Below are 24,349 nucleotides of genomic sequence, written 5' to 3'. Positions count from 1 at the left end.
TGTCAGGGTTTTGGGTGAAGCATGGGGTTTTGAAGAAACATGGGGTGCCTAAGGAGGGGAACGTGTTTATCTTCTAGTACAAGTTCCTCATTGAATAAATTAAAAAAGGCTCAGAGGGTACTGACTTGAAGGCACTCAGAAAGTAAATGGTATAGTTGGCATATAGGTGGCACTGGAATCCAGTTACCTTGACTTTCTGTTTAAGGTCTTTATCAGGGACGGTGTGTAAAACACTGAGGGGTGAACTACAAGGCAGTTTACTTTTGTCACCCTCTCTGATTCATTTCCTCTTTACCCTTTACCCAAGTTGTTTATAAACAGTAGGTTCTTCTGGGTTTTCATTAGGTAATATTTAGCATCGTAGCCTAAGGATGTCTGAGGTTTTCAAGAACTAAGCGACTTGCTATTTTCAGTGGTTGTGTTTCTCTTTAAAAAAGTTAAATTCATGAGATATACTGGCAGTCTTAAAGACTGTAAAGCTATTTAAGGAATGGTCTTTGCTTTTAAGGAGCTTTTTGTTAAGTGTGGAGAATAAGGTGTTTATGTAAATAGCTATACTATATTGCAGAATATAGGTCATCCTTTTTTAAAAAATTTACTTTTTATACAGTAAGTTCTTATTAGCTATCTGTTCTATACATATTAGTGTATATATGGCCAGCCTTAAAGAGTCTTTACTAAGGGCTAAGAACATTTGGAAGAGGGAGTGAATATCTTTGGGGCAGGGGAAGAAAGGTAATCAAGAAAGAACAAAAACAAACAACCAAAAAACCAAACCTGTGGAGGATTTGGAGTTTTGAGTGGATATTTAAGATTGGTAAAATATTGACAGACTGAAGTATGAAGATATTGGAAGGAGTGTTTATTAGGAATACGTTTGAGCTAAGACATCAGTGAGGTGAGTCCTAAAGGTATTTTCCGGCTTGGCCAGGTTGTGGGTACTGTGAATAAGGAGAAGGCCAAGAGATGGGATTAGTACCATCTACTCCTTGGAGGCTTTTGAATACCCAGCTGAAAAGCTGTGCTTTTTAAGGAAAGTAGGGCAGATCCATTGAAGGGTTTTGACCTGGTAAGTGACTCAATCAGAGCTGTGATTTTTTTTTAAAAAAGATTTATCTGACAACAGTGTGTAGTTGAGTCTGCCAATTTGGAGGGCTAGAGTAGATGAGGGATAAAGAAGGTCTGAACTAGAAAATGGAAAGAAAAGACATTGAGAAGGTAGAGTTGACAATTTGAAAATTGACTACATATCATGGTGGTAGTGGCACTGGTGGCGGTGCTGGTGGTGAGGAAGGGAGTGAAGTGAAAAATGATGGGAACTGTGATGGTGCTATTCATAAACATTTAAGGACATTTGGAAAAGACAGTTAGCATTGGGTATGTTGAGTGTGGGCCTGTGGTTCAGAAGATGGGTTTGGATTTATGAGAGAGATTTGTAACCTTCCTACAGGTGGGCTAGACAAAACCTTGTGAGGAGATGATAAGACCCAGGGAGAAAGTGGGAGGGGAAGAAAAGAAAACTGCTGAGGACAGAATCTTGGACAATCATCTATATTTAGGGAATAAGAGGAGGAATAAATGATAATATATCAACTAATAGTTACATAGTACTTACTATGAGCTAGGCCTATTTTCAAGTGCTTTTCATATATTTATTCATGTAGAGGTAGAAGAGAATGCAGGTTGGTGTGGTGTCTTCCGTAGAAGCAGTTGTAGAGCAGTTGAGACTAAGAGCTGAGAAAGGGCTACTCTACTTAGTTCTTGGGCAACTTTGGGCTCCTTAGCAACTTGAACAGAAGCTGAGTTACAATGATTTTAGGAAGATGAGTGACATGGACTGGAGGCAAAGGGTTGATGTTTATTTTTAAAAACTTAACTATGGAGGAAAGGTGATAGATAGGCTCATACCTTGAAAGAAAGAGCAGATGGGAAAGATTTTTCTTGTATGATACAGAAGATTCATGTGGGTAAAACTTAGGAAGGAATATTTAGCATTGGAAGGTTAGACAATTTAAAAGAAGGCTGACTGGATTCAAAAGATATAAATCTCTATGGGAATGACTTGAGTTTTATAGCAAGAAAGTTAATTATTACAGATATAAAGGAGAAAGGAACAGAAGTAATGTGATTGTGGGAGCATACCAAACCGTAGCTGGCCAGATAAAGGAAAGGAATGATAATGTATTCTTAACGTGGACTCTCAAATGCTTTTACCTCTGCAACCACTTCTGAGCCCTTGCTGTGTATTAGGCAGTAGGCACTGGAGGTAAAAGTTAAACAAGAGTTTTTCAAACTTACTTTTACTACAGCTCATCGTAAGAAATGTATTTTCTATCACAGTCCATTATACATACATACACATATAACTGTTTCTGAAAATGATACTAATTGTTATGCTCAGTGTCCTCTGATATCTTCTGATCTATTAAAAAACTTTTATGGTATGGCTCACTGAATGATTTATCCATTTGTGGTGGATTGGTTCCTAATGTTTGATAAACACTGAAATAAGATACAGCTTTTGCCCTGGATAAATACATAAAACTAGGAGGATAGGGCATAAACAAATAACTATGAAATGGAACCACAGTAAATAGTGGGAACCCCATTATGGGAATCCAGCTGAAAGAGCAATTAATTCTGCCTCGTTGGGGTTGGCGGTAGAATTTGGGGATGACTTTATAGAGGAAGTGCCATTTAACGCAGACAGTAAACATGGAGGAGGATTTTTCCAGAGGGACAAATGGAGAAGGTAATTACCAGTGCAGAGAACAGTAGGGGCGAACATTCTGAGGCATGAACATGTGATACATATTCTGGAAATGGTTAGCAGTTTCCAGCTGGTGCTTAGGGTGGATTATGCAAGGTTCTGTCCCAGGTGCTAATGCGGAGTTAGTCAAAGATAAAATGGAAAATACTGGTTGGGGCCAGATTATTGCTTTTTAAAATTATACTTAGGAGTTCAGCATATTGTTTAACAAGGGAGATTTTTGAGCAGGTAAGTGACATGATGAGATTTGGGGCTTAGAAAGTTGGCTGTAGCAGCTTTCTTAAGGATTGATGAGGGAGGCCAGACTGGAGCCAAGGAAATATAGTAGTTATGGCAGCGATGGCATCAGATTGGGGTGTGGTAAGATCAGTTATTTAGCCACCTGCAAGTTGCATTTCTCTAAAAAGAAATGCTGCGGATTGTGTCGTCACCTGTTAGACTGAGGAAGTGGAATGGAAACTGCTACTCTGGACCTAACTTACGGTAGGGAGGAATTGGTTGGCAAGTTGAAAATACTTTCACTGGGAGAAAAGGACCACGAAATTTTAGAGTTCATGGTAACCGAGTTTTTAAGGAGGTGGATGTTGAGCAATTTAGAGAATAGATATTATTCCAAGACCTAGAAAGCTAAAAGGTAGTTTGGAGGAAGGGTCCTAACTGGGAAAAAAGGAGGAGGCACCTGAGGGAACTGATGTGCTTGCACTGAAAGCAGTCTAAACTCAGATTCCAAAGAGGCATGTACAAAAGAAGGGCACGTTGCTGAAGGTGAATATATGAGGGTGGCACTAGCTGTTAAGAATAGTGTCAGGAAAGCTAATGTGACTGAAGGCAAAGATTGTAAAAATGAGGCAACTAGAAAGGGTTTTTAACATTATGTGGAGTGCTAAGAGCAAAGAAGTTTCCTGCTTGGTTGGGCTGGATGGTGTAATACCAAAATTATTCATTCAACACTCAACAAATATCTTTCATGCGCCTACTCTGGGCTTTTGTAGTTTATAGGCAAAAGGGAAGTGGAATACTTCTTTTATTTTGAATTTTATTTTATAATGTTTTTTATACAGCGGGTTCTTATTAGTTGTCCATTTTATACATACTAGTGTATACATGTCAATCCCAATCTCCCAATTCATCACACCACCACCCCGCCCCCACCCCCACCCCCGCCGCTTTCCCCACGTGGTGTCCATACGTTTGTTCTCTACATCTGTGTCTCTATTTCTGCCCTGCAAACCGGTTCATCTGTACCATTTTTCTAGGTTCCACATATATGTGTTAATATTTGTTCTTCTCTTTCTGACTTACTTCACTCTGTATGACCGTCTCTAGGTCCATTCACGTCTCTACAAATGACTCAATTTCATTTCTTTTTATGGCTGAGTAATATTCCATTGTATATATGTACCATATCTTCTTTATCCATTTGTCTGTTGATGGGCATTTAGGTTGCTTCCATGAGGAATGCTTAACTTCTTATTTTTCTTTTGCCTTCTCTGGGGAAAAGGATTTTTGTTTGTTTGTTTTTGAACAAATAAAGTGATCATTGGTTATGGCCAAGAAGAGTCCTCAATAGGTAGAGATTTTAGATGGGTCACTTAGTTCACTTCTCTTGGTCGAATTATATTCCTTGGCCGTGAAGGAACTTGGCATGTGAAATAATGTCGGTGATCTTTGAGAGTTGGGGAGAGGAAAGAAGACATGCTGAAAGAAAGAAGATGGGCAGAATTTTGACTATTTTCAATTAAGGGCAGATGTGTTTTGCAAATCATAGACTAGTAACCTTGAGGTCAAATTTGGGCAAGATTATAGAGGCTTTTTAGTGCAGTTATAGTTAAGAGTAGGGTTTCTTGGTCAGGTTCCAGTTTTGCCACTTTTTAACTGTCAGTTTGGGGATAACCTTTAATCCTAACTTTCTTTATCTGTGAAATGGAGTATGATAGTACTCAATAGTGAATTGAGAGGATCAAATGAGACAGTATGTAGAAGACCTTAGTACGGAGTCTGACACATAAGCATTCAGTAAGCCGTAGCTGCTAATGATAAATGCAGGCTTGAGCACTTCAAAGAAATGATAAGCCAGCGTGAGTTTAAGTCTAGAAAACTCATTAAAGTTCTTTAAATTCATGCTTTTCAAATTAACATACACAGTAGATATTTATCATAACAGTGGACACAATACAAATATGCATACAGAAAAAATTGCCTTTTTCCTCCTTTCCAAATGGTAACTGTCTGGAATTTATCCTTTTATACCTTTTCCTTGCTCATATGAGTATAATTAAATACAATTTGTAAGGGCTTTGTTTTTGCTTTTTTACAGAAATAGAACTTTTTATACACATTTTTTGCAACTTGCTTTCTTCACTTAATTTCACGAGATACTATTCCTACACATTAGGAGATAATAGAACTAAGGATTTTTAATGCGTTCGTGTAGATACACACTCACGATATCAAATTTTAACTTAACTGTAAATGCTTTTTTATTTTTTATATTTTTTGGCTGTGCCGTGCAGCTTGTGGGATCTTAGTTCTCTGATCAGGGATTGAACCTGTGCCCTCTGCGTGGAAGCATGGAGTCTTAACCGCTGGACTGCCAGGGAATTCCCTATAAATGCTTTTTTTTAAAAAGTGTTCTTTTTTTCCCTTGCCTCCTCCATTCTTTGTTGATAATCCCGTGTATCTCCTTCCATATTTTTCTCTATGCCTATATGTGTGTGTGTGTATATACATAATGTTAACAAAAAAAATGAGATATACACTTTGTGTTTTGCTTTTTTTCACTTAAGTAACACCAATAAAAATTTTGAAGAGAATTAGTGTAATTTATCCATATTTGAATACCACAATTTTTTCATCCATTACACTAATAATGGGTATTTACCTTGTTTCCAATGCGGTGGGGGGGGGGTGTCCTTTTTTTTTTTTTTTTTTTGCCACCAAGAACAATAGTTTAAGTACCCTTGTTCTTACGTCCCATTGTTGTGTTTACATCTATGGAGATTAGGTTTCCAATTGTAGGATTACTGAGATGAGGGCTATGTATATTTTTGCTTTTAATAGATGCTGTCAGATTCCTTTTCCAAACGGCTATAACAGTTCCCATTTTTATAGGCAATATCCCTTCCCCCCCAGCAGGTGTTCTCTCTCTAAATTTTCCTGTCTGATGGATGAAAATGGCATCTCATTTTTCATTTGGTTTACATTTCTCTGAATTTGATGTTTTCCTTTGTTTAGAGGCCATCTCATTTTGTTCTTCTGTGACTTGTTTATTCACATTCTTTATCTTTTCTTTTTGATCATTTTTCCTTATTGGTGTATAGACTTGCTTTATAGTGTAGATGTCAACTCCTGTCCGTCATCTGCATTGCCAATTTTTTCTAAATCTTTTGACTGTTTATGGGAACTTGTGCCATGCAAAATGTTCCAGTTTTTATATAATCTAATGTATTTCTCTTTTCTTTCGGTTTTCCTAACTTGGTTAAGGTCTTCCCCACCCTAGATTATACATGGGATCTCCTAGGTTTTCTTCTAAGATTTTTGATTTTAAAAAATCATTAATTTACCTGAAATTTACTTTTATATGTGGTATGAGAGAGGAACTGGAGCTGTTTTTTCTTTCAGATGGATAGTCAGTTGTCCATCCCTATATATTAAATAAATTCCCACTAAATTTAAATGTTATCTTTATCATATATCAGCAACCTTACAGTACATGTAGATTTTTTTTTAACATTTGTCTTTAATCCATCTGGAACTGCATAAAATTTACTAGTTTTTGGAGAAAGCCATTAAGCTTTCCCACCCCAGAATGTAGTTTGTCTTTTCACTTATTCATATTTTACGGCCTTAACTAAGATTTTATAGTTTTCTTCTTCATACATGTCATGTCTTTCTTATTACATTTTTTCCTTAAATATTTAGCCATTGTGAGTGGAATTTTCCCCTTCATTTTCATTTCTGGATATTAATTGCTAACCTAAAGAAAAGCTGTTAATGTTTGAATGTTTTTCTTGTATCAAACCACCTTGCCTTATTTTCTTATTAATTTGGGTGGTTTTTAAAATTAGAATTTCTGTGTTTTCTAGGTATTCAGTGTTATCAGCAAAAGAAATAGTTTTATCTCTTATAGTCAATGTTTAAACCAGTTATTTCATTTTCTTATTCCATTGGCTGGAACCTCTAAGAGGAATATTAACTAATAATGGTGATATATCCCTTTCTAGTTGCTGATACTAATTGGAATGGTTTTAATATTTCACCTTTTAGAATGATAATTGTTGTGTTTTTGGTTAATAGTTTTTATCATTTATTGTAGTCTTCTGTTAGATGTGGCTGTTATTAGAATGAGCTATTGAGTTTTAGCAAAATTTTTTTTTCAGCATCTACTCATAGGATTGTATGGCTCTTAAACATTCTCGTCCAAGGATATATTGAATACATTAGAGTGCATTGTGCTATTGTTTGTTCCTTTGGAGTGAGTTTGGAGTAGGCCTATTTTTTTTTTCCCCTTGCTATTCCATTATGCCTTCTTACATGGTAGAATAATAAACTCCAGATTTTTTGTGTTTAGAATTCGGTTATACTTATATACACTGCTAGAAATTACTTTTCATTTCTGCAGAATCTAGAGGTGAAATACCCTGTACTGTTTGTGTTCTTTTTTTTGTTGTTGTTTGCGGTACGTGGGCCTCTCACTGCTGTGGCCTCTCCCGTTGCGGAGCACAGGCTCCGGACGCGCAGGCTTAGGGGCCATGGCTCACGGGCCCAGCCAATCCGCAGCATGTGGGATCTTCCCGGACGGGGGCACGAACCCGTGTCCCCTGCATTGGCAGGCGGACTCTCAATCACTTCGCCACCAGGGAAGCCCTGTTTTTTGGGGTTTTTTTAAAGAATCAATTTAATTTTATTTATTTTTTGTTGCATTGGGTCTTGGTTGCTGCACGCGGGCTTTCTCTAGTTGCGGAGAGCAGGGGGCTACTCTTTGTTGCGGTGCATGGGCTTCTCATTGCTGTGGCTTCTCTTGTTGCAGAGCACGGGCTCCAGGCGTGCAGGCTTCAGTAGTTGTGGCACGCAGGCTCAGTAGTTGTGGCTCATGAGCTCTTGAGCACAGGCTCGTAGTTGTGGCACACAGGCGTAGTTGCTCCACAGCATGTGGGATCTTCCTGGACCAGGGATCTAACCCATGTCCCCTGCATTGGCAGGCAGATTCTTAACCACTGTGCCACTAGGGAAGTCCCACTATTTATGTTCTTAAGTGAAAGAGACTCTTGTTTTCTTTTTGTATCATCTTATCAGGTTTTGGTATCAGCTATGTTGGCTTTATAAAACACGAATACATATTTTTTTCTGCTCAGAAATAGCTTGAATAACATAGTAATTACCTGCACCTTGAGATTTAGGAGAAATTGCTCATAAAACCATATGGGCCTGCTGTCCGTTTTTTTATAATTAAACATTTAAAAAAAATTTAATGGTAGGTCTTTAACAACCTCTCAATGTGTTTTTTCCTCATTGACCCAGTCAAGGACTTTTCTTCTGTAATCAGTTTTGGAAATGTGTCATTCATGTTTTTTGAATTATCAAGTGTACTGTGAAGTTAAATCTGACCAGCGTTTATTTCTCTTTGGCAGCTACATTTGGGCATCTTTTTTACCCCCTTTCATGGTCTTTAGAACCAAGCCTAAGAATCTAATTGTAACAAAATGTTAAATGTTAGATGATGGGTGGTTAGATGGTGGGAGGATAGAGAATATAAAAGTGGCCTTGAGCATCTAGGGGCAGTGGCCTTGTGCTACCATAACCCTACTTGACAGCATTCTTGCTCAGGCTCTTCAACCAAAGTGGCCCAGACGAGCTTAGTCTTTTTTATACACACTTTTTCTTTGTGTTCCTTTAAACTCCTTGTTATAATCCTGTTAACTAGGATGACCCTCCAAAAAAGGGGAAAAAAACCCACAACACCTAAAACATAAAACAAAAATACAAAATCAGGGGTAATCTGTGTTGAAGGGTAATCATACATTAAAATGGTCCCAGGATTCTGGATTCTCTCAGAATCTTTTTGTTGTTGTTGCTTTTTTGGCCACACTGCCCTCTTCAGTGGAAGAAACTGTGCCCTCTTCAGTGGAAGCTCGGAGTCCTAACCACTGGACTGCCAGGGAGTTTCTCTCAGAATTTTAAATATGGCTTTCCCATCTCTGAACACAGAAGTCATACTCTACTCCTTCCTGAGTACTTCATATTTTTAGGTTGTGTTTTTTTGTTTTGTTTTTAATTTTTCAATGAATACTCCTTTTTTCTCTCAATCATGTGAATATAGATTTATATTATTGCTTTGGAAATATATATAAGATATTTTGTTAATACATATTATAATACATATATTACATATAATACATATAATATGTGTAGTATTTTGTTTAAAGAACAAACCTTAAATATGTTAATGTTTGTTTAAGCATATAGAAATATATGGAAGCTTTTACCTTAGTAAGTGGGTTGCAGGGAGGAAACTATATCATTTTTTAATTACACATATCTGTATTACCTACATGTATGACTTTAGTAATTTTAAAAAGGTTCTTTCAGAATAACCTATCTTAATCTGGTTTCAGCTTTTCATTTCATTCCTGTCTTTAGTATTTGAATGCAATCAGACACTGAAGTCTGGTGCACATTAGAGAAATCAAAATAATTGCCTTTTGTTGGGGGGCAATTATTCATCTTTATTTTCATCTTTCTTTTAGTTTTCTTAACTTTAGGGCCTGTATTCTGATTAGTTTTAATGTTTTCACTGTTTTGATTTCTATTAATTTTTATAAAGGACAAAATGTAATAAAACTGGTTTTCAGACTTTTTTTAAAAAAATGGAAGTACAGTTGATTTACAGTATTATGTTAGTTTCAGGTGTATGACATAGTGATTCAGTATTTTTGTAGATTATACTCCATTTAAAGTTAGTATAAAGTATTGGCTATATTCCCCATGCTGTACAGTATATCCTTATAGCTTATTTACTTTATACATAGTAGTTTGTACCTCTTAATCCTCTATCCCTATATTGCCCCTCCCCCTCCCCTTTCTCCACTGGTAACCATGAGTTTGTTCTCTATATCTGTGAACCTATTTCAGTTTTGTTACATTCTTTCATTTGTTTTATTTTTTAGATTCCACATGTAAGTGGTGACATATAATATTTGTCTTTCTCTGACTTATTTCGCTAAGTATAATACCCTCCAGATTGATCCATGTTGTTACAAATGGCAAAATTTTATTCTTTTTTATGGCTGAGAACTATTTTATTATCTATATAAATATTCATAGATATATAAATATTCATATATATACACATACTCTATATCTTCTTTACCCATTCATCTGTTGATGGACACTTAGGTTGCTTCCATATCTTGGCTCTTGTAAATAATGCTGCTGTGAACGTTAAGGTGCATGTATCTGTTTGAGTTAGTATTTTCATTTTCTTCGAATATATACTTAGGAGTGGAATTGCTGGATCATATGGTAAAAAACTAAAAATAGTAAACTTATTTTTTAGATGAAATCTTATTTGAATGTCCTAAATGTAAAACAGCTTCCTTGGATCTGTAGTTCTCAGAGTATAGTTTAAATATCATGCTAATAAAATGTTTAGGTAATAACATAAGTAAATACTGATAAAGATGTTGCTACTGCATTAAACTTCTAAACCTTAAACTTCTGACAAACAGGCAGTATCGTACTATAGCTCAAAATGTTTATCACTAATGTATAAATGCCAAATTTAATATAGGAAAAGTATTCAGGGATGTCTGTACCAAAATGTTATTTGCTTAAGAAATTAATACAGAGAATTGTGTGTTTAACCAACTACCAGATTGTGTTATAGCCTTAGTACTATTATTAGGAAGGGAACCCTGTTGGTTGGCTGCTCTTAATAAAGGTTTTAAGAGAGTAGTTGGGATTTAAGATAAGTTGACTGATTTGATTTTTTAAAGTTTGTTACATAAAAATAACCGTAAAAACACCCCATTACATGTTTACATTAATAACGTTTTTATGAAAAATAACTTTTCTAAAACAAAACTTATTTAGTGAGAAGAGTGGCATTGTTTTGCATTTTTACAAATCTCTTTAATGTTTGCCTAAATATCAATAGAAGTTGGCTGGATTCTGCATTCATACTGTTTCAGTATCACAGCTCGTATAGCCTCAGAACTCATCTGTAAACTTGTGAAATAATGAGAGTAAAAAGGCACATACCATCTTGGTGTGATATTGAAAATAGGTGTGACCTCATGGAGTCCCTGAAAGGGCGCCAGTTCTCCATCCACACTTTGCAAGCCACTGCTGTACACTGTTTGTGAGCGGTAGTTGTGAGCTGTAGGATTCCTGGTATGTTGCACATGTTCCATCAACTTTCTTCCTTTGCTTTGTTGCAGAGTCCTTTGGGCAGAATTATCCAGAGGTAAGAGTATTGTATTGTGATTTTAGAAAACGGTAACTCCCTAGCTTTTATGTTTGAGTGGAAACTACGTTTTCATCTTTTTTTTTTTTCTTGACAATAGAAGCATTAAATATGATGATCTTTTGCTATAAAAGGGAACTAAATGTTTAATTTTGAGCAGCAGGGGAGGTAGATAGGCAATGTTGGCTGGAAATTTCAACATAATGTAAATCTTACAGTTCATTTCCCTTTAAATTAAAAAAATACTTTTGATTGAAGCATTTTTCAGAAACAGTACTATCACCTTCATGTAAATTTTTTTTCTGTGTGCTTTTATAGTTTTGATCAGTGTTTTTGCATAGTAATAACACGTATGGTATAAGTGTGCTTTACATGTAAAAATATTTTGTAACACTTAGAGTGTGTTTAATGTAGTCGTGATTATTTTAAATGGCTTGACATTAATATAAATTTATTTGATTTTCCTAATGTTACACAGGGGTTTTGTTTTATTTTTCTTGGAATAAATTTCAAGAACTATGATTACTTGATCAGTAAGATGACTCTTTTAGTGAATCCTGTTTTATTTTGCCTAATTGCCTTCCGGAGAATTTGTATGAAGTTATAGTTGTAATGCAAGGGATTGGTCACATCTGTTTCTAAAAATTCTCTGTTAGCTTTTATAAATATTTCTCTATTTGGGCTAGTTTAATAGATATGAGAACACACATAGAGATTATTTTGGTATACATCATAATTTAAATTCAAGAGAATTATCATAGATGTTAGAGAAACTTTAAGAAATTATTTGGATACCTGGGTATTATTGTCTATATTCTTATGTTCATTTTAATCTTTAGGAAGCTGATGGAACTTTGGATTGTATCAGCATGGCCCTGACTTGCACCTTTAACAGGTGGGGCACACTGCTTGCAGTTGGCTGTAATGACGGCCGAATTGTCATCTGGGATTTCTTGACAAGAGGCATTGCTAAAATAATTAGTGCGCACATTCATCCAGTCTGTTCCTTATGGTAAGGAATTTTAAAGTTAATGTATTAAATATTTAAATCGGGGGGATGAACGGTGACTGTGTAGTTGCCAGTCTCATTAGATAAATTTTAATATTTAGAGTTTTAAATATACAGCCATTAGTAACATAATTTCTCATAGCCTATGGAGACCTTGAATCCATGCTGCTTTCAACACCTTTGGGGGAGAAATTCATTGTAATATGGATCTGTATCAGGCTCTGTCTGAGAATATTTCAGTACTGAAATGAGACATTTACAGATTGCAGCTGTAGTATTCTTGTGGTATTGACCTTTCATTTAGAATAAAAAAATCCTGGTTAGGAGGGCAGCTTGGAAGTCAAAGTGTCCAGCCTTGTCCATGTTCTTGAATTACAGTAGTTTTAGTGAACACAAACATGCCTGTTCCTTCATTGAATTGTAGTTATTAAGGCTTCCCATCAAATATATTGAGCTGAAATCGGGTATTATATAAATCCCATTGATTTCATTCTTATTCTCAGGGACTATCTGTTTTCAGAAAATTTTATTTTGGGGCAGCACTTCTTTTAAATGAACTTGGGACCAAAAACACCTAATCAGATCTAGATTTATTAAACTAACATATTTCCTTTTGTCGAAATATAAGCAGCAGTGGTATTATAAAGCACTGGATTGGGAGGAGGCCTGAATCCCAGTCTAGCTTTGGCCACTAATGAACTGGCGGCTTTGGCCAAAACGTTTCTCTAATATGCAAAATGAGAGAACTGGCCTGTATGATTTCTTAGGTTCTTTCCAGTTCCTTTGCATTTTATTTATTTTTTTTATTGTTGTGCTCTTGCAATAAAGATTTAAGTAGGTACATACATTTTTATCAGCTTTATTAAGATACATATAATTCACATGCTATAAAATCCACCCAATTAAAATGTACATTTCATTGTTTTTATATATTCAGAGTTGTGCAACGATCATCACAATCTAATTTTAGAACTGTCACTAAAAATATACATGTATTGGGCTTCCCTGGTGGCGCAGTGGTTGAGAGTCCGCCTGCCGATGCAGGGGACACGGGTTCGTGCCCTGGTCCGGGAAAATCCCACATGCCGCGGAGCGGCTGGGCCCGTGGGCCATGGCCGCTGGGCCTGGGCGTCCGGCGCCTGTGCTCCACAATGGGAGAGGCCGCGGCAGTGAGAGGCCCGCGTAATGGAAAAAAAAAAAAAAAACATGTATTTTTATTATAAAATAATAATAATTTAGAAAATTATGGAAAATACAGCAAAGTAGAAGATAGACGACTATCTCCCATAGTCTTACCACTCTGATATTACTACTGTAAATATTTTGATTTGTTACTATGTATAATTTTTAAAAAGCGTAGGACTTCCCTGGTGGCATGGTGGTTAAGAATCCACCTGCCAATGCAGGGGACACGGACTCGAGCCCTGGTCCGGGAAGATCCCACATGCCACAGAGCAGCTAAGCCCTTGTGCCACAATTACTGAGCCTGCACTCTAGAGCCCACAAGCCAGAACTCCTGAGCCCATGTGCCACAACTACTGAAGCCTGTGCACTTAGAGCCCGTACTCCTCAACAAGAGAAGCCACCACAATGAGAAGCCCGTGCACTGCAATGAAGAGTAGCCCCCACTTGCGAAACTAGAGAAAGCCTGCGCGCAGCAACGAACACCCAACACGGCCAAAAATAAAATATATAAATAAATAAATAAATTTTAAAAATTAAATAAAAAGCATAGTTTGTAAGCGTGCTACGTTTTATTTTATATTTTGCTCTTTTCCTGTCTAACACTGACCAGACATTTTCCTGCTGTGTAGCCTTTAAAAACTTTTTTTTAATGGCTAAATATCTTCTGATAGATAAACCATAATTTACTTAATCATTTTTGTTTCTCTGCTACATAATGTTCAGTCAACGTCTTTGCACATAAAGTTTTTCTCTCATACAATCATTTCTTCAGCAAACATTGAACATGTATTATATACCAGATACTGCTTTAGGCATTTACGATTAGGGTTAGGGTTAGGGTTTGGGGGACACAAAAACAAGTAAGGAGAGATTCTTGATTGGTAGGGGGAGGTACATGTGCATACAGCTACATGTACTAAAGCTCTGTAGGTCCTACCTAAGAACTATATTTGCGATTTAGTGGAGGCAAAAGTGCAAAGGAGGAAATGATCAATTGTATTGGAGAAGAAGTGTGGTCAGAAAAGGTTTCAAAGATGAGGTAATTTCTAACCTCAAACTTGTTAGATGACTAGGTGTTTGCCAGTTGTATTCCAAGCAGAAGGTGCTGTACAGGCAAAAGCACATCAGCTTGAAACAAGCATGGTAAAATGGGGAACTGCAGGTAGTTCAGATTAGCTGGATTGTGGTATCAGAGATGTGACATGGCAACAGCCAAGGTAAACAGGTCCTCATGGAGCACATTGTGTGCCACACTATGAATTTGAGCTTTATCGTGTAGGTACTGTGAAGCCATTAAAGGACTTTAGGAAGGAAAGTGACGTGATGAGCTTTTTATTTTAGAAAGATCTCTAGAACAGCATGTGGGAAAGAGATTGAAGGGGACAGTGAATGAAGTTAGGATTGCAGTGGCCTAGGCTAGAGCTGATGAGGATAGGTGCAGTAGGAATGGAGCTGAATGGTACAGATGTGAGAAATAGTAGAAATAAGAGGTCTTAGGCATTAATTAGATAAGGAGTGTAAGTGAAGTAGAGAAGTTAAGATCCTCAGGTTTCCTGCTTGGATGAAGATGTTCAGTGTAAGATTTGAGGGTGATAATGGTGAATTTGAGATCACGGTTGTGTGTCTCCTGTTGTATTTTATTGCAAATAGTTGTTTTATGAGTATCTTCCCTGGAACATGGTAGGTGCTGTGATACATGAACCTTGTCTGCCATTTTACTGTAGCATTATACCTGGTATGTAGTAGGCATTCAGGTACTTGTTGGATGGGTGGGGATATCTTAGTGAAGATGCCCAGTAGGCGTTTGATCTATGTTTGTTCATTATGTAGACTTCCAAAAGTATGTTACTGCTAGGTCAAAGGGTTTGAACAATGAGAGATTTTCCCCCTCTCCCCCCAACATTTTAAAACTTTTTATCACAAAACTTGATTATTAAGAACTTTAAAACATTCAAACAATATATGAGTATATAGAGTAAAAAACGAAAGCTCTTTGTCTACTCTTTAAGGTAAGTAGTATTAGAGTATATGGAATATATCTTTCATCTGTGAGATATATCTGTATCTCCCTCAGCATGTATAAAAATACACATACACATATACATGTGTATGTTTTTTAAAAAGCGGAGACATACTATACATTTTGTTTTTTAGCTTGCTCTTCCACTTAATGTATAGTGGATGTTTTTCTGTGTTGATATATGTGTGTGTGTGTGTACATACGGTATATATAGTATTGCTTAGTATGTATGCATCATAATTATTTAACTGTTCCCTAATTTTTGGTATATATAAGTATACATGAGAGTTATGATCTGTAGTTATATGCATTTTGCATTTTTCTTTGATTCATCCTCATTTAGTATATAACTTTATGTATTATTTTAATTGTTGTGTAGTATTTGAACATGTTAGGGACTAAGAAAATTTCACCAAAGAGAAGTTTTGGATAGGCATGATAGCTGTCTTCAGCTATTAAAGAACTGACATGTGCAAGACAAAAATTGACCTAAGGAGAAGAAGCAGGACTGGTAGGTAGTGAACGGGATTTATAGGGAAACAAATGTTACCTTAGAATAGAGATGAGCTCCCAAGCAAAGGTGCCTATGGATGGGATGGACTGCCCAGGAAAGAACTTACCAGTGGGACTGGCCCTGCTTCGGCTTGCTGTCTCTTCATAGGGATGCTACAGAAGATATTCAGTCACTGGATGGGGGCCATAGGTAGAATGAAATGATGTTTAAGACTCTAAGATATTAGACTTAGTAAAGACCTGTCTGTATTTTGGAAAGAAACAGTATTGTCAGATGTGAGGATGTATGAGAATCCCTAATTCTTGAATTTATGGAATTTGGAATTGAAGAATATATTGTTAGTTTTAATGGGAAAACCCCTCTTAGTTTCACCTCTGATTATAATTTAATTTCTAAAAATAGATTTCCCTCTATTATAACAGAAATACAAGCCTGCTATGAAAGAAAAAGTTATTAAAATGCAGAGGGTTTAAAGGAAAAATGGAAATATAGCTAACATTCTGTTTCATAGTCAGATTGTGCTAAAATGCTTAGGGGAACAGCAGCAGAAGCTGTCCCTTGTTTCTTCCCATTCCCAATATTCCAATAATGTCCCATTTCCAGTGTACTTCCATTCTTTTGGTTTGTTTCTCTTAATATTTGTCTTCATATTTCTAAAGTATTTATGCATATTACTTCTTCTTAGTTTGTTAATTTCAAGAACTTATCCGTGACTTTTTATTACAGTATATGTGAGCTTTATCTCACCCTTTTACCCTCCCATCATCTACTGAAATTGGGTGGACCATTGGCTTTTTTGTTATCAACCCTCAAGTTACAGTATCTGTAGGCATCTTCTTTTTTAGATTCTCCAGAAGGATCTTCTAATTGACTGGGAGTGTTCTAGAGGTTGTGGGAGACACAGGCACCTGAGTCCTTTGTATGCAGACTTGAGCTTAGTCCCTCCACATTCACTTCCTCAGTTTACTCCTGCCTTCCTCTGCTGTGAGTTACAAGTCTGGGAATACATTTATCTTGTCTCTAATATAATTAATGGTTTTTGAGCACTTACTGTATTGCACTGAGAGTTTTTTATGTATTAATGTTAAGTCTCTCGAGAGTCTGCAGGTAGATACTATTATTTCCATGTTATAAGTGAGAAAATTGAAGCTCAGAAAGGCTGTATAACTTGCCCAAGATCACGCAGCTAGAAGGTTGTAATGTCTAGGCTTGAGCATAAATCTGACTTGAGCCTCTGTTCTTAACCATGAACTGTGTTGCGTCCTCTATGTTCCTCAGCAGCAACTCCTCTTCATTGCAAAATTTGAATGAAGACTGATTTTGGGTTTCTTTTTCTGTTTGTCTCTTCTGTTTTTCATTTCTCTGTTTTCTTTTTTGCCTTTCTGTGGGTTACTTGAACTATTTTTAGAATTCCATTTTGATTATCTGTGGTATTTTTTATTCTTTTATTTATTTATTTATTTTTGGCTGCACTGGGTCTTTGTTGCTGCTCACAGGCTTTCTCGAGTTGCGGCAAGTGAGGGCTACTCTTCGTTGTAGAGCACGAGCTCTAGGTGCACGGGCTTCAGTAGTTGTAGCACGCAGGCTCAGTAGTTGTGGCTCGAGGGCTCCAGAGCACAGGCTCAGTAGTTGTGGCGCACAGGCCCAGCTGCTCCGTGGCATGTGGGATCTTCCCAGACCAGGGCTCGAACCCACGTCCCCTGCATTGGCAGGCAGGATCTCAACCACTGCTCCACCAGGGAAGCCCCTGTAGTATTTTTTAGTGTATTTCTTTGTATAGCTTTTTAATGGTTGCTAGGTATTACATGGTATATACATAACCTATCATAGTCTACTGGTGTTGACATTTTACTAGTTTAAGTGAAGTACAGAAACCTTCCCTTTACATCCCTTTACCCTCCCTTGTTTATAGTATAATTGTCTTAAACATTTCCTTTATGTATATTGATACCTATATAACTTATAATTTTGGCTTCAAACATCAAAACTCTAGAAAAAAGTATTTAATTTTTTAAAACCTTTTTCATTATTCTTTCTTCCTGATGTTCTAAGATTCCTTCTTTTATTGTTTCCTTTCTGCTTAGAGAACTTCCTTGAGCCGTTCTTTTAGGGTAGATCTGCTGGTGACAAATGCCTTGATTACCCCTTTGTTCTTGAAAGTTAGTCTCTCTGGGTGTAGAATTGGGGATGACAGTTCTTTTCTTCCAGCACTTGAAAAACTGTCACTTTCTTTGGACCTTCATGGTTTCTGGTGTGAAATCTGCTGTCGTGTGAATTATTGTTCCCCGTAGGTAACGTGTCATTCCTCTTTCTGCTTTCAAGATTTTTTTCTTTGTCTTTAGTTTTCAGAAGGTTGTGTCTTGGAGTGGATTTCTTTGAGCTCATCCTGTTTGAAGTTTGCCTAGCTTCTTGAGGCTGTGTGTTTTATATCTTTTGCCAAATTTGGGAAATTTTCAACCATTATTTTTTTTTCATGTTTATTGGCGTATAATTGCTTTACAATGTTGTGTTAGTTTCTGCTGTACAACAAAGTGAATCAGCTATATGTATACATATATTCCCATATCCTCTCTCAACCATTATTTCTTCAAATACATTTTTTTTTTTTTTTTTTGCGGTATGCGGGCCTCTCACTGTTGTGGCCTATCCTGTTGCGGAGCACAGGCTTCAGACGCGCAGGCTCAGCGGCCATGGCCCACGGGCCCAGCTGCTCCGCGGCATGTGGGATCTTCCCGGACTGGGGCACGAACCCGTGTACCCTGCATTGGCAGGCGGACTCTCAACCACTGCGCCACCAGGGAAGCCCTCTTCAAATACCTTTAAGCCTTACTCTCTTTCTTCTCTCCTTCCAAGACTCTGATGCCATGGATATTAGATATTAGATCTTTTATTATAGTCCCACAGGTCCCTGAGGCTCTGTTAATTTTTTTCATTCCATTTTTTCTCCTATTCAGATTGGGAATTTTTAATTCTGTCTTCCTCTTTTCCATTGGCTGCTGAACCCATCTTTTGAGTTTTTTATTTCAGTTTTTATATTTTTCAGTTCTAAAATTCCCATTTGGTTCTTTTCTCTATATTTCTGTTTCTTTGCTGAGACTTTTTTTTTTCCATTTGTTTCAAGCATGTTTGTAATTGCTTGTTGAAGCATTTTAATGATGGCTGCATTGCAATCCTTGTCGGGTAATACTAACACCTGTGTCATCTGTGTGTTAGCATCTGTTGGTTGTCCTTTCCTAGTCCTTTGGCTCTTCTGGAGACTTTTTTTTGTGTGTGCCTATTGATGCTAATGGGTTGTTGGCATCTCCGTCACCCAGTCCAGGATATATGAGGCAAAAAGAAAATCTAAGGACCTCACTGCTGTGTCGTTCCTCATATCCTGTAGTCCCTAGACAGTCTGTCTTCTCTTTACCTTTTTATGTTTGTTTTCTATATAATGTTAGGATGTTTAACTGTACTTAGCAGGAGGAATTAATTCCTTCCTTAATTCTTTTCTTAATTATTTTAAATAACAGATACCTATCTGTACTGGTTCACTTATACTATGATAGTGCTACTTCTGGGACAACTTCAGAAAGCTCAACTACTCCTCCCCCTCCCCCCAAGGGGAAGAAAACCTGCTTTTTGTTAAATCAACACTTAAGGGCCAGCTGATTTTATACTTTTCTAAAATGTTTGAGTCTCCCTTTTTTCACTGAGCCACTTGTACTGTTATCTTGAACTGTTAAGAGCTTCTATTACTAGATATGAAGATGTCATGAAAACATTCTTTTTTATTGCTTAGTTAGGAAAGCTTGTTGTGGATTTGAGTATATGTTTAAAAAATAAAGAAGAAGAAACGTTGGTGACCCATGCAGTTAGGGCAATAAGTGTGACTCATGCTTTTTTATCTATAAGGATGATATGATATACTTAGAATGTGTGCTAAGTTACCCTTTTTCCTTCTCAGCTGGAGTCGAGATGGTCATAAGCTCGTGAGTGCTTCCACTGATAACATAGTGTCACAGTGGGATGTCCTTTCAGGCGACTGCGACCAGAGGTTTCGATTCCCTTCACCCATCTTAAAAGTCCAGTATCATCCGCGAGATCAGTATGTTTAATCTGTGCTATTCTCTCCTGGGGTGGGTCTAATTCTATCTCCAGGCCCATGACAATTTCAGTTTAAGGTTTTAGGATGCAAAAGCCCACATCTCTTCAACCTCTTCTATATAAAATAATCTTTCCAGATTATCTGGATCTAGTGAATAGATTTTAAAGAGACTGTTATAGTATATAGTTAAAAACTGGCCTATATTAATTAAGACTTCAGAAATGGGCAAAGGTAGAAATAAGTATAATAACTGTTCTTTACCTGGGGTTTTCCTCCAATTTGAATTTCTTTAGTAGGGGAAACGGTTCATTATGAAAACTATATTTAAGAAAAAGAGTTACCCATCATTCTATTACTGAGATATAACTATTTTCATTTCTCTAGGTTTTCTTTTAGGCAAGTTCTCTTTAAGTATAAAGCTTATTGTATAGCGCTTCATAACTCACAAAGCACTTACTAGCTCACAAAGCATTTGTCTATTAGATGTACGCAAATATGTATTTTTACATAGTTTTAATTGGTATTTTGCCTTTCACTTTATTTCATACATATTTTACCAGTTTGCTACATCTTCATATTTATTTTTAATAATTACATTTTATCTTGTCAAGGTAAGATCTCATAACTTTACTCAGTCATTTCCCTATTATTAGGAATTTAGAGTTTAGGCTTTTTCACTATTTTAAATATGCTTGGGCTGGGAGAGTTGATGAGGTAGTAGATAGGAATTACAGAAAAGAGCAGAGAGTCAGCCTTCTGATATCATAGCAACAGCCAATGTACTATTCATATTTTTAAACAGGAACAAGGTTCTCGTGTGTCCCATGAAATCTGCTCCTGTCATGTTGACCCTTTCAGATTCCAAACATGTTGTTCTGCCCGTAGACGATGACTCCGATTTGAACGTGGTTGCATCTTTTGATAGGCGAGGAGAATATATCTATACAGGAAATGCAAAAGGCAAGGTAAGCGTAGAAGCTTAGAAGCTGGTGAAATATGCATCAGTCATCCTGTACATTGGCTCATTTCATGTTTGCTTGTTCTTTCTTTGAAATTTCTTTTACCCCTTGACTAAGCATGCCTCCTGCCTGTGGTAAATATAGCCTATTTTTCTCTCATGCCTTAATAATTTCTGTTCTTTGGATTTAGAGCAGTCAGAGGTAATTTGACCTAGAGAAGGATGGGGGGGCCTTTACTGGATGCTAGTAATGAAAGGCCATTACTAAATTATAAAATTTAAAAATCATATCATCAATGGAGTACTGCTGATAAAATGTCTGATATCTTGGTCTGCAAATATTGTATAATTTAGGCTAGCTTAATGTATTGTTTTGTGTACTAAGAAGTTGGATTTGATGAGCTTTAGGGTCCTTTTCAAGCTTATTAGAGTTTGAGTTCCAGTGCACTTTGATTTTTTTTTTTTTTTTTTTTTTTGACTGGGACGTGTGGGCTAGTACAGTTTCATGGCTGCTTTAGAGAGTGGCAGGTTTTTTTTTTTTATTGTGGTAAAATGCACTTAACGAAATTTACCGTCTTAACCATTCTTAAGTGTACAGTTCAGTGGTGTAAAGTACATTCACATTGTCGTGCAGTCATCACCATCGTTTATCTCCAGAGCTCTTTTCATCTTGCACTCACCTTGTACTTACTACATAATAACTTGCTATTTCCTACTCCCTTTCACCCCTTAGAAACCATCATTCTACTTTCTATCTTTATGAATTTGGCTATTCTAGTACCTGTATAAGTGGACTCATCCAGTATTTGGTTTTTTTGTGATGGGCTTACTTCCCTTAGCATAATGTCCTTAAGATTCATTCATGTTGTAGCATGTGTCAGAATTTCCTTTCTTTTCAAGTTTGAATAATATTCCATTGTATGTATGTGTCACATTTTATCTGTTGATGGATACTTGGGTTGCTTCTACTTTTTGACTCTGGATAATGTTAAACATTATCTTCTAACAATAGGTTAAGACAGTGTCCTTTAATTGAAGAGGTAAAAGGCAATAGCAGTTGATCAAGTTGAATACATGGGAATAGAGATATTTATATTAATATTTTCACCCAGTCTTTGCCCAGCTTCAGAAACAGAAGTCAAATCTAATTACTGTAAGTTATCAGAATACTTATTATTTTTCTCTTTTAAACTTTAGATCTTGGTCCTAAAAACAGATTCTCAGGATCTTGTTGCTTCCTTCAGAGTAACAACTGGAACAAGCAATACCACAGCCATTAAGTCAATAGAGTTTGCTCGGAAGGGCAGGTAAGTGAGACCTGTCTTTTTAGAGACAGTTTTAAAAGTGAGTAGAATGCAAAAATACATTGAGATTCACAGTTTTTGTGTATATTATACTTATTTTTTTTTTTAAGTTTACTTAGAAAATAGTTATAGAAACTGTCACTATCTGGTTCTTAAGTTTATAAGATTTACTGCTTTGAGCCAGCAGTCACATCTTATCGGGAGGTTAACAGGCAGTTCCTTTACAGAAAAGATGTCTGAGTGGTCTGTGCATAGAACCAAAATGTCTGGCATATGGTAAACACTGGGTAAAAGTGAGCTGTTATATTATAATCAGAATTGATATCACAAATTCACATAGTAACTGAATATGCACTTTACTTACATAAAACCTATTTATTTACCCTTTTAATTTCAGATGTTTTTCTGATAAGTTTGATTACCCAGCTAGAAGTAGATTTATGTATCAACAGAAACAACAAGAAAATAGGTTGTCAGTAAGAGAAGTAACAGTCATCCTATTTTGTATGGGAACCACCATACATACTTAGAGGACATTCATGTTCAAATTCTCTTGAAGCAAGAGACAATGAAGTCTGTAAGAAGGTGGTAAAATAACTTGTGTTTTAGACAGGTTTCCAACACTCAGTGTTATCACAGTAAAAAATTGGGCAATCCAGAATGATATATTTAGTTTATTAACTCATTAAGAATATACTATATATAAAGCAGGCCAGAGGAATGAAGTATTTATATATATTTAACTGTAAGCTTGTGAATTCGGGAAACTGGTTTCAATTTAGAGGTTTTGGATTTTAGTCAAATACTGCTGATTAGTTTGTGCATCTAGGGTTCAGGGATTACACAGGAAGGGAAGTAAAGCGTTTTCTCACTTCACGCTATATTTTGGCTTGGAAGGTGACAAGTAGATATATCAGTAGTCTAGTCTATTACTTAGATTTTCACTCAGTCTCTCCCTGATTTGTTAGTTGTCTTATGGTACTGTTCTAAGTAACTGGTAGCCATGGAAAATGTTAACAGGAACAGATTCTGACCTCTGGTGTTGATATTTTTTTATCTTTTCTGTAGTTGCTTTTTAATTAACACAGCAGATCGAATAATTAGAGTTTATGATGGCAGAGAAATCTTAACCTGTGGAAGAGATGGAGAGCCTGAACCCATGCAGAAACTGCAGGACTTGGTGAATAGGTATGTATCACAACCTAGAAGAATATGTGCTAATTCATGGCCTGGGGTCAGGTTCTGGTTCTATTTGGGTACTTTCTTTGTCCTTTAGGACCCCATGGAAGAAATGTTGTTTCTCTGGGGATGGGGAATACATAGTCGCAGGGTCAGCCCGGCAGCATGCCCTGTACATCTGGGAGAAGAGTATTGGTAACCTGGTGAAGATTCTCCATGGGACAAGAGGAGAACTCCTCTTGGATGTAGCTGTGAGTAGGATGAGAGGTTGCTGTTGTTACTTATGTAATACAGAAAATCTTGGATTCATCCTTAGAATTGATTTTTCTTTGCTTCATTAAAATTTAGTGGCATCCTGTTCGACCCATCATAGCATCCATTTCTAGTGGAGTGGTATCTATCTGGGCACAAAATCAAGTAGTAAGTATTTTTCTGGTTTAACTGCTTTGAAGCTAGATACCCTTTCCTTTTATCAAAGAACTTTACAAATAGTAAGCCCAAAATTACCTTATATACTTTCTTTTCCATATGATTCTTCTAATTAAATAGTTCAGTGCATCTAGTTTTGCTTTATTTTAATGGTAAGGTCTTGGTCCAAAGTCAATTTACCAGCTCTGTTTTCAGGGAGAAAAATCTAGTGTACTTCCTGGTACGTTTTTCTGTTGCTCATCTGAGATAGAGTTTTCTTGTGCTTTTCTTATTTTCAGTTCAGTTAGCTTCTGTTTTACATCTTGGTTTTATTTTGAACACCTTTAATTATATTTGTAATCAGTGTACTCAGAAGAAAACTTAACATTTTACCTCAGAATTACATCTTAAAAAGATTAAAGAAGGCTGTTATTTATGAAAGAACTACAGT

General features: G+C 36.5%; 1 protein-coding gene across 4 annotated transcripts in view; it reads left to right on the top strand.

Moving 5' to 3' along the window:
* Window positions 1-24,349, top strand: part of RBBP5 (RB binding protein 5, histone lysine methyltransferase complex subunit) — a 36,067-nt gene that overhangs the window by 508 nt on the left and 11,210 nt on the right. For 2 of the 4 annotated variants that reach the window (XM_019918279.3, XM_019918278.3), the window contains exons 2-9: window positions 11,209-11,234; window positions 12,074-12,246; window positions 19,909-20,049; window positions 20,852-21,014; window positions 22,205-22,314; window positions 23,380-23,499; window positions 23,588-23,741; window positions 23,839-23,910. In XM_019918279.3, coding sequence (XP_019773838.1) covers window positions 11,209-11,234; window positions 12,074-12,246; window positions 19,909-20,049; window positions 20,852-21,014; window positions 22,205-22,314; window positions 23,380-23,499; window positions 23,588-23,741; window positions 23,839-23,910 — 959 coding nt within the window. The remainder of the gene's footprint in view (window positions 1-11,208; window positions 11,235-12,073; window positions 12,247-19,908; window positions 20,050-20,851; window positions 21,015-22,204; window positions 22,315-23,379; window positions 23,500-23,587; window positions 23,742-23,838; window positions 23,911-24,349) is intronic. The other 2 variants (XM_019918281.3, XM_073802177.1) reach the window with 2 other exon arrangements.

The sequence above is a fragment of the Tursiops truncatus genome, chromosome 1 (genome assembly GCF_011762595.2).
Source record: "Tursiops truncatus isolate mTurTru1 chromosome 1, mTurTru1.mat.Y, whole genome shotgun sequence".
In the NCBI taxonomy this organism is placed as follows: Eukaryota; Metazoa; Chordata; class Mammalia; order Artiodactyla; family Delphinidae; genus Tursiops; species Tursiops truncatus.
This window is presented reverse-complemented; position numbering and strand designations above follow the sequence as displayed.